Genomic DNA, 12,436 nt, shown 5'->3' with positions numbered 1-12,436 from the left:
CCTTTCCACCACCAGATCTCCTCCCTGAAGAACAGGCTGAAGAAGGTCTCCACAGCCACAGGCGATGGTGTGGCCAGAGCCTTCCTCAAGGCCCAGGCCGCTTTCTTTGGTAGCTACCGAAACGCATTGAAAATTGAGCCGGTAAGTAGTCCATGGGCATGTGGCCAACTTCATGTTTGGTCAGGGCTGAGAAGCCTAACTCAGTTTTTACTCCCCCTGAGGAGTGAGAGTATGTGTGTTTGTGTGTGGGGGGGGGAGGGTATCTGGAGTAGGAATTCCTGGTCTCACCTGTCATATGAGGGGGCCAAGCGTCATTTGGGAGGCCTTTGCTGCTTCAATGAAGGAAGAAATGAAAGCCCCACTGCCTGTGTCTTAAATATGGCGCCAGGCCCTCACCCTTGCTGTTGTCTCTCTGAGGGCTCACAGGATATCCGTGAGGAATCCTGTGAGGAAACTGAGTCTCAAGGGAGAGAAGAAAATGACTTGCCCAAAGTCCTAAAGCTTCTGCTCTGTGCCCTGCTGTCCCTGGTTCCTCAAAGGGCCTTTTCTTCCATACTCGAGGAAGAAAAGTGTCCTAGGGATTCACCTTCATGGCTTCTGTGTATTGTTGGCGATTTGAGTGAATACAAAGTACACGGAGGAGCAGGAGATGATGTAAGCCTCCTGTATGGCCCTCTCCTTTCTAAACCTCAGTTCACTCTATGTCCTCTGCTGGCTTGTTTGCTGTTTCTTTTTTTTTTTTTTTTTTTTTTGGTTGGTTGTGGGGCTTGAACTCTGGGCTTGGGTGCTGTCTCTGCGCTCTTCAGCTCAAGACAAGCACTCTATTGATTGAGCCACAGCGCCACTTCCTCCTCTACTGGCTTGTGAGGCAATACATTGTAAAGTTGGGTCTTCTTTAAAACTCAGTGCAGTTCTACTTCTCCAGATTCTGTAAGAAGCTTTTGGTTAACCAAGAACAAGCATGCCCAGCCCAGCCCCGCCCAAGTGGGTTGTAAGAGGGGTCTGCTCAGGTCACACTGCCTGTGGACCAGTGCTGTTGTTTCTGCTTTCCATTCCCTTAGTCCTCAAAGCCCATCAGCCTGAAGCAAGTTCCTATGACTTGCTTGTTTTCAAGTGAAATGACTCTGGGTTTTTGTTATCATCTTGGGCCAGGCCAGCCTGATGATGTTGTGAGAGAAAAATATTGTCACCCTGAAAGGACAGTAGGACTACTGGCTTAGGTGTTCCTTAGTTCCTGACTAGGACCCTACAGGCTGGAAGTATTTTCACTCTAATCACTGTCTTGAGGTTGTGATGTATGTAGAATCTGGCACATAGTGCTAAAGGTCAACTGGGCACACGTTGTTCCATGGAAGATTTTCTAATATACAGATATCTGTCCCTGAGAGGTGCTAGGTGGATTTAAAGACAGAAGCCCAGGAGTTTGAACCCTGGTTCTGCACTTCTGGAGTTTTACACAGATGTATAAAAGTGCAAGTCACAGCTGGGCACCGGTGCCTCACGCCTATAATCCTAGCTACTCAGGAGGCTGAGCACTGAGGATCACGGTTCAAAGCCAGCCCGGGCAGGAACATCCATCAGACTCTTTATCTCTTTAGCCACCTGAAAACCAGAAGTGGCACTGTGGTAGAGTGCTCACCTTGAGCTGAAGAGCTGAGGGACAGTGCCCAGGCTCAGAGTTCAAGCCCATGACCAACAACAACAACAACAAAAAGTGCAAGTCACTTAATCTGTTTGTCCACATACTAAGTATAGATAAGACTACCTTGTTCTTCCCACATCTCCAGGTTGTTGTAAGGATCAAGTGAGCTTAAAGTGTGTAAGAAAGGTGTACATGAACAGGTTTGTGGAGTAAAGCTTGGAAAGGAAAGGACAGGTGCTCCCCTCCCTGTGTAGGCCTGGGGCTGGCTGAACAAGCAGAGGCTGGAAGGCGGGGTTTTCCCTTCATGGCCAGTGGGCTGGCTGTTTTATCAGAAGTCGGGTTTTAGGCAGGAGATGGGGCTGTGGGAAAAGCTGAAACTAGATTGGGCAGCTTTGGATGACAGGCTGAGTGTGTGAAATTTGCCCTGTAGGGAAAAGAGACATGATGTACCTGTGTCAGATTTGATCAGGAAGACAGTGATGGAGTGAAAGAAAAGCTAGAGGTAGAGAGACTAGTTAAAGGGATATTGTGGGGACTCAGAAGAGAACCTATAGGTGCTTACATCAGGAAAAGGCACCACAAAGGAAGAAATAGGAAGATCCAGAAATAGGAAGGGCAAGAAATGTCCACCCTTTCCCAAGCCACTGGTAGTAAGAGGGTCAGTGTAATTCCATGGTGTTCACAGCAGGAATTTTACTGGTAAAACACTGGAACCCACTAAGTAGTCATGATAGGTATCTGAGGAAAGTAACTGAAAGTACATCCACAAGATGGGATTGTTACACAGCTATTAACAGCATTATTGGAAGATAAACAATGGTTTTGGCATGTTTCCTTGAATTTGAGTTGCCGTTCAATCCTAAAATATCTTTATTGTAGTCAGCATTAAGAAAGAACATGCACCAGATGCTGGTGGCTCACGCCTGTAATCCTGGCTACTCAGATGGCTGAGATCTGAGGATCGTGGTTCAAAGCCAGAGACAGGGCAGGAAAGTCTGTGAGATTCTTATCTCCAATGAACCATTACAAAACTGAAAGTAGAGGTATGGCTCAAAGTGGGTAAAGCACTAGCCTTGAGCCTGAAAAGCTCAGGGACAGTGCCTAGGCCTTGAGTTCAGACTCCACGCTCGACAAGGAAAGGAAAGGAGAAGAAAGGAAAGGCAAGGACAGGAAGAAAAGGCTCTCGTGCTTATATTCCTAGATACTCAGAAGTGTGAAATCCAAGGATGAAAGTTCAGGGCCAGCCCAGACAGACAAATCCAAGAGATTTTTATCTCCAGTTACCTAGCAAAAAGGTGTGGCTTAAGTGGTACAGTGCCATCTGTGAATGAAAAGGTCAAGCAAGAGTATGAAGCTCTGACGTGCACGCGTGCACACATACACACACACACACACACACACACACACACACACACACACACACACACACAGAGTACTTCCAGTCATAAATAACTGAAAGATTCCATCAATTATAAGACAAGTTGGATTTCAGATATGAGTGGGAAGAAATTTTCATCTTAGAATCAATAGACTATGGCAGATTTGTCACTTTCAGTCCCATTTGTATACCATACATACCAGAATGACTTTTCTGCAAGGCCACTGTTGGCCCCAAATTTTCTAAGCAAGCATTGAACCAAAGCATTGAACCTCAGTAACAGGACCATGTTATCTAGGTAGTTTTTAAACCCTAAGTTTAGTTTTTGAAGTCTCCCCATATTAAAAAAAATGGGGTAATGACATTCCCCACATAGGACTATTTTGGGGATCCATTAAAGTGACTGTAGAACACATGTAAATGTGAGAAGAGGGAGTGGCAGTGGCTCTATAGCTGGGGAGAATGGTGTTTTAGGTGATACTGCCAAGATGGTGGGCAGCACAATGCTGAGGAGATAGAAAGACCTTCCTGAGAAGCCACTCATCTTTTAATTGTTCCTCTGTTGGGCTGGGGAATATAGCTCAGTGGTAGAACACTTACCTAGCATGTGCAAGCCCTGACTTCTGATCTATAGCACTGAAAGGACACATCACACCTGCTCTGGGTTGAAGGGTACAGAGACCTAGACATGGGAAGTGCCATGCTGCCATCATCTGGAATTCAAATTCCATATTGGCATTCTTCGAACCAAGCACTAGGATCTTCGGTTTGCTCTTGGTTCATTTTGCTTGATCATTAGTCAACATCTTACAATGTTTGGAGATCCCTGACAAAGTAATCCAGTACTCCTCTTAGTAGTTTGCTTTAGTCGTTTAATATCAGTGTTTACATCATACAAAAACTCTTCTTCTTAAACATCACTGTTAGCAAGTGACCCCTGTGATTCTCTGCAGTGCCATGGATCATAGCCACATAAGTGGCTTTAAGAAAGAAAACTGCCTTAGCCCCACTCAGATTTTTGTGTGTGTATGGCAGTAATAGGATTTGGAACTCAAGGCTTTGCAAATACTTGCTAGACAGGAACTCTACTGCTTGAGCCATGCCTCTACTCCTTTTTGTTCTGGTCACTTTTTGCACAGGCAGGCCTAGACAAACCATCTTCCTGTTTAGCTGGAATAGTAGTATTCACTACCATGCCCAACTTTTTATGTTGAATATGGGGTCTCGTGCGCTTGAACCCACAATCTTCCCAGTCTCAGCCTCCTAAGTAGCTAGAATTACATGCATGAACCACCATATCTGACTCACAAATTTTCATCAAGTTGTTGTGAACCTCAAATTTGTAACCAGGCCTATCACATTATCCTAGTTCTGTTTTGTTTTGTTTTGTTTTTTTTCATTATTGTTGTTGTTATTTCTGGTCCTGGGGTTTGAACTCTGAGTCTGGGCACTGTCCTTAAGCTTCATTTTGTGCTCAAGGCTAGAGCTCTACCACGTGGGCCACAGCTCCACTTCTGTTTTTTTCTGTGATTAATTGGAAATAAAGAATCTCATGGGGGCTGGAAAGGTGGCTCAGTGGTAGAGTGCTTGCCTTGCATGCATGAGGCCCTGGGTTCGATTCCTCAGTACCACATAAGCAGAAAAAGCTGGAAGTGGTGCTGTGGCTCGAGTGGTAGAGCATTAGCCTTGAGCTGAAGAGCTGAGGGACAGTGCCCAGGCCCAGAGTTCAGGCACCATGACTGGCAAAAAAAAAAAAAAGAATCTCATGGACAGGCTACAAGACTACGATATCTCTGCCTCCTGAGTAGGTAGTATTACAGGTAGAAGCCACCCACACCCAACTGTTCTGTTCTGTTCTGTTCCTTTTGATGGTCATGATTTTAAACCACACTGGGTTTATATTTTATCTATGTCTTCAGACATGGTCTCAGTGATTTTCTTAAGCATATTATCCTGTATGGGTTTACTGAGTCAAGGCATCCAGCTAAGTCTGAGGCCTTGATATCAAGCAAGGGAGAAACTGGTGATGCTCTGCAGGGCAGAGCCCCAAGGCAGGGGATGACAGTCACAGTCACTAGCCCTTCAGTTCACCTCTCCTCACTGTTTTGTGGTATTTGGGGTGCTTGCCACATGGTTATGGAGTGGTGGCTTCCCACCTTGGGCTGGTGGTACAGTCATGGGACACCAGTTCCCATAGTCATAGTGTGTTGTCTTGTGCTAGAAATATGAAAACAGACTTGAGCCACAAGCCCAGCCTAAGAACTGCTTAGAGCAGCTTGGTAGACCACTCCTACTTGGCCGTACCATCTTACCTGCTTCTTTGTAGAGAGCTCAAGTTCTGGCCTGAGCGGTGCAGATGGGCCATTCCTCCTCCACTGCACCCCCTGGCTTCCAGCTTTCCTTTCCTACTGAGAAAAATTCATAATGCTGCTGGCTAAGGAGGCTCTAGGGCTTTGCCCAGAGGGAAAAGGCCCTATTGCTGAGCCCAGACCTATGCCAAGAGCAGCTTGATTCTCTCTATCTGCAGGTCTGTGGGAGCACATGTGGGCCTAGCCCAGGGTGGTAATTGGTGGTGATATTTCTTTTGGGCCAGAAGAGATGTTTCAAAGGGATCTCACCAAGTTCAGAAAGTGAGACAATGAGACAACAAGGGTGTCCGGCCACAGCCACGTCTGCCAACTTCTCATTGGCCTCCCACAATACTGGCACTCATTCAACTTCATAGGGATGGCGATTCCAACTGGCAGTGACTTCCTATGTAGTGGAGAACCAGGTGGGCCTCACTCCAAGATAAAGTTCCACCACACACCCCTGTCTTTGTTCCAGTTCCTATATATTCCATCTTAATTCTTTGTATTTTCTGCACCAAGCACAGAGCATGGCACAATGTGTAGGTGTTAGTGAGTGAATTTTGGAATAATGGACGGGAAGCATGGGCAAAAGTAATGAAAGAACAGAGAGGTGTTGGAGGCAGAGGTTGGCACTGAGCATGGGTTCAGTGTACATACTTTATTTCCTGTCTTGTCTGCTGTAGGCTTTGGAGGTTGCTGCTGCCTGGCAGAGGGGAGGGTGTCTGAAAATCACAAGGGCATGTGACCCATTTTTCAGTCACCTGGAGAATATCAGATGCAAAGCCCAAGACATTTAACAGTATTGGCCAAGCCAACTTGTTCTTCTTTACTTAAATGACAGAACCACAAGCAGCCAGGAAGCCCCATTCGGAGAAACCTCCTTTATCCATGTCAAGCGCAGTCCAGGCTCCAGCTCATTTATTTAGGCCTTTCTTGCTCTCTGACACGCCTCCTAGCAGTTGCCAGGCAACTCTGGGAGTAGCAGTGTGTGTTGGGGATTAACTAGTTAGGGCTGGGGTCCTTTTTGGCAAGAAGGGGATAAAAGACAAATGATTTTAATTGCTAGGCCAAGGATCCTTTCTCTGGTAGAAAATGGCAACTTTGGGAGGGTGAGCGCAGCAGTGTGATTCTTGAAGTTGCCTTGAATGGTCTCCTTTCTCCCTCCTAGGGAGAATGAATAAATTTTTAAAAGAATCTCTTACCTTACTCCTTTGTTTAAAATAATATGATCATGAAATCGAGTAAGACTAACCTACCTTCTTTGAAAGACATTTCCTATCACAGTAGTCTCTGTTTTAAAGACCTTTTGAAAAGAGATTCGTATGCTTTCATTTCTCCCTTTTTCTGCTTGGAGCTTTGCATCTCCTGCTACGTGGCGTTGTCTTAAGGTGAGGCCTATGAAGGCACATCCCCCTTGTGTGGCCATTTCAGTCCTTAGGAAATGTCAGATCAAAGATCAGAGTCCATGGTCTTGGGAGCTCAAAGGCGCATTTTGTTCTGTGCATTGTCTGCAGAAAGGCTGGTCTGATGGGGCACTGTGGGAGTTGTTTATCAGCTAGCTTGCCTGGTCCTCTTGAGGCCTGCCTGCTGGCTGGGCCAGCCCCTGCCCACGGGGGCCTAGTGCTGGGACTAGGGCTGTGAATAAGCTGTGTAAACAGGCCATGGCCTGCTCACTCCAGTCCTGCTTTCTCAGTTCATTCCAAATCTGGCTGAAGGGGCACAGGTGTCATCTACCTACCAGCCCTGATTTTGCACATGATTCTGCTGAGTCATATTTATCTACCTAAAACCCCTTGAAGGCACAGAAGTTAAGAGAAAAGCAGATTGATAGCCAGGCTTTCAAGCATGAATGCACGAGGCTATGTTGAAGCAGATTGGAAAGATACCATGTGTATCTGTATCCTGCTTGAGTAGAACTATTGATCTCATGGTTTTTAAAAGGAGAGCCTATATTTATGTCTATGTTTACTTTAGTATAGCAAAAAATACGAGAAGAAAACTAAGGCATCACTATAGTTCCACTGAACTTTATATATATATACTTATATGTATTTACTTGTTTCTCATGGTACAAAGAGTTTGCCCCTCCCTCCCATAAGTACCTAATAAGTACTTTTATATTGCTACAGAATATTCCATCCAGAACAGGAATATTACCATGACCACATTCCCATATTGGGTATTGATTCCATCTCTCATTTTTCTACACTATAATTAATTTTCCCCAAAAACCTTTGGGAATAAAGCTTTGTAATATTATATTTGGAGCTTTCTGAGTGGAAGAAATATGTCTTATGCAGGAGCCTGTGATGTAGAGGCAAATTTATGGTGATGTTATGAGGAGGTAACTTCCAGTATGCAGAGAAGGGTCCAGAATAGGATGTATGAAGAGCCCTTGATGGGTTGGTAGGTACTCCCTGCCGTCCACAAAAGCAGAGGATTCTCAGAACACACAGAAGGGATGTGCTAAATGAGGATGGAGGCATCCTAAGAGGCTACATACTGTATAGCAAGGTGAGAAATCAGGATGAGAGAAACCCATGGGAAAGGCAGAGAGGAGGTGTGTCCTGAAAGTGAATGGTTTGTATACCTGTGAACCCCGTGCTCAGGGTTTGTAATTTTCCACACAGCTTGAGAATGGTAGAGCTGGGAATGGAAGCCAGCTCTGACTTCAGAGTCCTTCCTCCTCCCCCCCACACTTCAACTATGGGAAATCAGCTCAATTGTCTCTTACTTTCACAATATTGTACAACCATTACTACTATTTTCAACATTTTTCATCATTCCAGACAGACACTTTCTGTCCATTGAGCAATAACTTTACACTTCTGCCTTACCAGTGCTTGGTGACCTCTTACCTGCTGCTTCTATGGATTTGCCTGTGGAAGGTATTTCATAGAAGTGGAATTATACACTATTTGTCTCTTTTTGTCAGGCTTATTTCCCTTAGCATAATGTTTTTTTTCTTTTTTTTGTCGGTTGTGGGGCTTGAACTCTGGGCCTGGGCGCTGTCCCTCAGCTCTTCAGCTCAAGGCGAGCGCTCTACCACTTGAGCTATAGCGCCACTTCCGGTTTTCTGGTGGTTTATTGGAGATAGGAGTCTCACGGTCTCTCCTGCCCGGGCTGGCTTTGAACCGAGATCCTCAGATCTCAGCCTCCTGAGTAGCTAGGATTACAGGTGTGAGCCACCAGCGCCTGGCCCTTAGCATAATGTTTTTAAGGTTCATCTAAGTTGCAGCTTGAATCCAAAGTTTCATCCTTTTTTAATACTAAATGTTACCCTACTTACCATATGAGTAGACCTTATTTTTCTTTTCCCTTTCACTTGTTGGTGGACATCTAAGTTTCCACCATTGGGCTATGGTGAATAATGCTGTTGTGGACATTTGTATACAAGTATTGGTCTGAATGCCTACGCTCGGTTCTTATGGATCTATACCTGGGAGTGGAATGGCTGGGTCATGTGGAAATTTTATGTTTAACAATATTTTTGTTGCTTAAAAATGGATTCTGTATGAGTTACAAAGTGGTAAGCTTGGGTTTTTTCATTTATTAATTCAAGTCTTTTTTATTTAAAAAAATAACAACTTTGTTTTGATTTCGTTTGGTTTGGTTGTATGGTACTAAAGCACAAACCAAGGGAATGATATATGGTAGGCAAATGCTCTACCACTGAGCCATGCCCCAGTGAACTTTTTGAAGAACCACCAAACTGTTCTGTACCAAGCTTGTGCTTTTGCTGCATAGATGTTGGTGTCTTTGTATAGCATTAAGTAGCCCCAAATGTTCTCTAGAAAAACTTGGTGAAAGACGTTCTTATTTTCTCATCCATTTCAGGCAAGTAGATTGGGAATAAGGCCAGAACCTACCAGCCTGAGCTAAGTAGATGCACTAGCCAGAGTCTGAAGTAGTCCACAGAAAGGGCTGGGAAACTACCAGCGACCATTTTTTTTCTTGCTTAGTTGCCATCCAAAGTCAAAATTATGTCCCATCAAGAAGAGGGGATAAAAGGAGGTGTTTGCACTACTGGGTCTCTGGGAGGCACCACTGAAGCTGGGTAGCTGAGGAAGCTACCAGGTATGACCCAGGGAGCACAGCCTCACAAGCCACCTGGGTTTTGATTCTACTTGAAGTCACTCATCCTCGTGTCCTCACTTGGGAAATGGAAATTGCACCTCCTTTGTAGATGTCTATAAAACACCAGCACAGAGCCTGCTGAGAAGGTAGTAGCTAAATGACAGCAACCATTTCTGGGTGATAGGAAGGTAGAGGAGGAGAATCAATTGTACATTCTAGAACAGTAGTTTCCATGCTGGTTCAGCAAGTGTCAGGGTACCTGTGGCCATACAAAACAACCTCTTAGTCCTGTCTCTTCAGCTAACCATCAGAGTATGTCTTTCATGTCAAATAATATGAAAAGATTTGAATGGAATCACATACTTAGTTATTTCCTTTAATATTGGAGTATTCATGTTATTGCTTGCCAACACTGACTAATGAGGGTAATAGGTACCTTGCAAGGGTTTAAAATAAAACCACTTTTTTTTTAATGCATAAAAATGTTGAGTACCAGTGGCTAGCTACTCAGGAGACTGAGATCTGAGGATTTACAGTTTGAAGCCAGTAGATTGGGAATAAGGCCAGAACCTACCACCCTGAGCCCAAGGGGGGGAAAAAAAGTCCATGAGACTATCTTCAACTAGCCACCAAAAAGCCAGAAGCGGAACTATGGCTCAAGTAGTAGAGCACTAGCCTTTAGCAAAAAAGCTAAGGAACTAGTTCTGGCTCTGAGTTGAAGCCCCAGTACTGGCGCGCACGCGCACACGTGCATGCGTGGGGGGGGGGGTAATTATTTTTTTCTGTTTCATCAAAACATTTTTTTTGCATATTGAGAGACAGTGGCCATTGTTTATTATTGTCACCAAATCACCACTGTCCACAGCACAGAGACACTAGTGTTGTTCAGGAACTAGTGTTGTTGCAAGTCCCATTCCCTCAGAGTTGTACAATAAATTCTTGATGAACTGAGAACCATTGTTCTGGAAGTAGACTGCCCAAGTGAAAAGTAGTTCCCTAAATGAAAGAAAATGAGAACTGGCAGGAAATCTGCCTAAACACCGTGATCAAGCTCAACTGAATGATTTCAAAGAGCATCGCTGAACATGATGAAAACGAAATGCCTATATGTTGTAAAAACTTGAATAATAAAGCACAGCTAGTGTTTCTTAGTTTATCCCAGAGGAATTCTAGGCTTTAACTTGGTCTCATTTAATAATCCTAGCTTTTCTCCTACTTAATTTCATTTGGATGGACTCTTCCTACCCATTGGTGCCCCTAACATAGTCTAGGATGAGTAAATGTTCTTCAATGTTGAATCAATGGAGAGCCAGTGAATGAATGATATCTGCTTATACTATGTCAGAGAGTGGGGGTTATATTTCAGCTTTGTACAATGTGTATAATGTAGATGTATTAAGTCCAAAAAGTATATCACCCACAGTTTCATCTGAGAATAGAAGAATAAACTGACACACAATGTGTCTAAATAAACAAAGGCACAGCCACAGCTGCATGTAGCTGACCAGAAATGTTTAGGAATCATTGTGGGAAGTAGCTGTTCTATTCTAGCTAGAAACATATAAAAGGAGAGTACATTCATAGACTAAACCAGACCTACTATGGCAGTTTTCGACACTGTACCTTTGTTGGAAGCAGTGGTAAACAGATATGGTGTCTGTTACTAGTGTTTTAAATCAGTGTTGCTTTAGGGTCTTTTGCTTCTCCAATGAAACTCTGAAAAGAATGCCTTTCTGATTCGTCTTAATGAAATAACAACATTTGACAATCTGGAGCTCTATATCCTCCTATGTATAGCTAGACTGAGCTTAGGAAAAGGGACAGTCTTTCCTCTACGTAGCTCACAGAAGCAGTATAGCAACATAGAGGGAAGGAAGGGGTTTATGGTACTCGGAGAGAGTAGAAGATAAATGTGTAGATTTCCTTCCTCCTCCCTGCTCTTGGAAATGCATCCACACTGATTATCTGTGGGGGTGATAGACTTTGAAATAATCAACTACATTATATTCAGCCTGATGCTACCCTTCCACAAAGAACTTGAAACCTGCTCTGTAAGACAGTGGAGAATCATGTTTACACATGTACTCCTGGCACGGAGCCTGGTACCTAGGAGATTCTCAATAACTGTCTTTTGAATGAATGAAATTATCATAGTTCTTACTCACAATGAATATGCTTAGTTGTTTGGGAGCCGAAACCAGTTTTCTTAAACAAATCATTAAGACTTAAGGAGAAGAAAAAATATCAAGCATTTATTATGTGCCAGGTTCTTTATATAACATATTCCCTTACTTGATTTTTACAAAAGCAGTACAGCCCCATTTTACCGATGAGAAACAGAGGCTTGGAAAGGTTATGTCTCTTTTTAAGAAGTGGCAGAGTCAGGATTCGGCCTCTCCATCTGCCTGATTCTGGTGAGCACACCCTTTCCCCTGGCCGCTCTCTGCAGTGGTGACTACCATATGGTCCATGTTACATGTAGTTCGAGGGCATTTCAGAAGAAAGCTGAGCTGGTTTTCTCTTAGGAGTCAATTCCTCTAATCTGTGCAAATGCTTCTGACAAATACAGGTTAAACTAACACCATTTATAAACTATTTTGCGAAGGGGAAATGTCAAAATCTTATATATCTTTTTAAAAACATTCCCTTAATAGATAGTTTTAATTGCCTAATATTTTGTTGTTTAAATATTTGATATTTATAGTGATAATTGGATGAAGACGTAAAACAGGGGTTTCATGCAGCCTTTCCTCATCTTTTCCTGGGCTGACACCTAGTGGCCAGCTTTCTCAGAGGCAGCATTAGCCCACGTTTTTTTGATGGCTGTTTTCAGTTAGTTTTAGGGATTTTTTTTTTTTTTTAAGGTCAGGTATTTTACCACAGTAAAAGTAGCTACATTAGTATATGGCTGATTTATTAAGGATCATCATAACAATAGAATTTTAGCTTGTTTTGGAATTTTAATTTTACTATGAATTTGGAATCAGT

General features: G+C 43.6%; 1 protein-coding gene across 7 annotated transcripts in view; it reads left to right on the top strand.

Moving 5' to 3' along the window:
* Dennd1a (DENN domain containing 1A) overlaps window positions 1-12,436 on the top strand; it is a 482,983-nt gene that overhangs the window by 336,546 nt on the left and 134,001 nt on the right. For all 7 annotated transcript variants that reach the window (XM_070013301.1, XM_070013293.1, XM_070013274.1 and 4 more), the window contains one exon: window positions 16-141. In XM_070013301.1, the coding sequence (XP_069869402.1) occupies window positions 16-141 (126 nt within the window). The remainder of the gene's footprint in view (window positions 1-15; window positions 142-12,436) is intronic.

Source organism: Dipodomys merriami, unplaced genomic scaffold (assembly GCF_024711535.1).
Source record: "Dipodomys merriami isolate MVZ:Mamm:240054 unplaced genomic scaffold, mDipMer1.0.p SCAF_11, whole genome shotgun sequence".
NCBI lineage: Eukaryota > Metazoa > Chordata > Mammalia > Rodentia > Heteromyidae > Dipodomys > Dipodomys merriami.
Note: the sequence above shows the minus strand (reverse complement) of the source record. Positions and strands in the feature narration are given on the sequence as shown.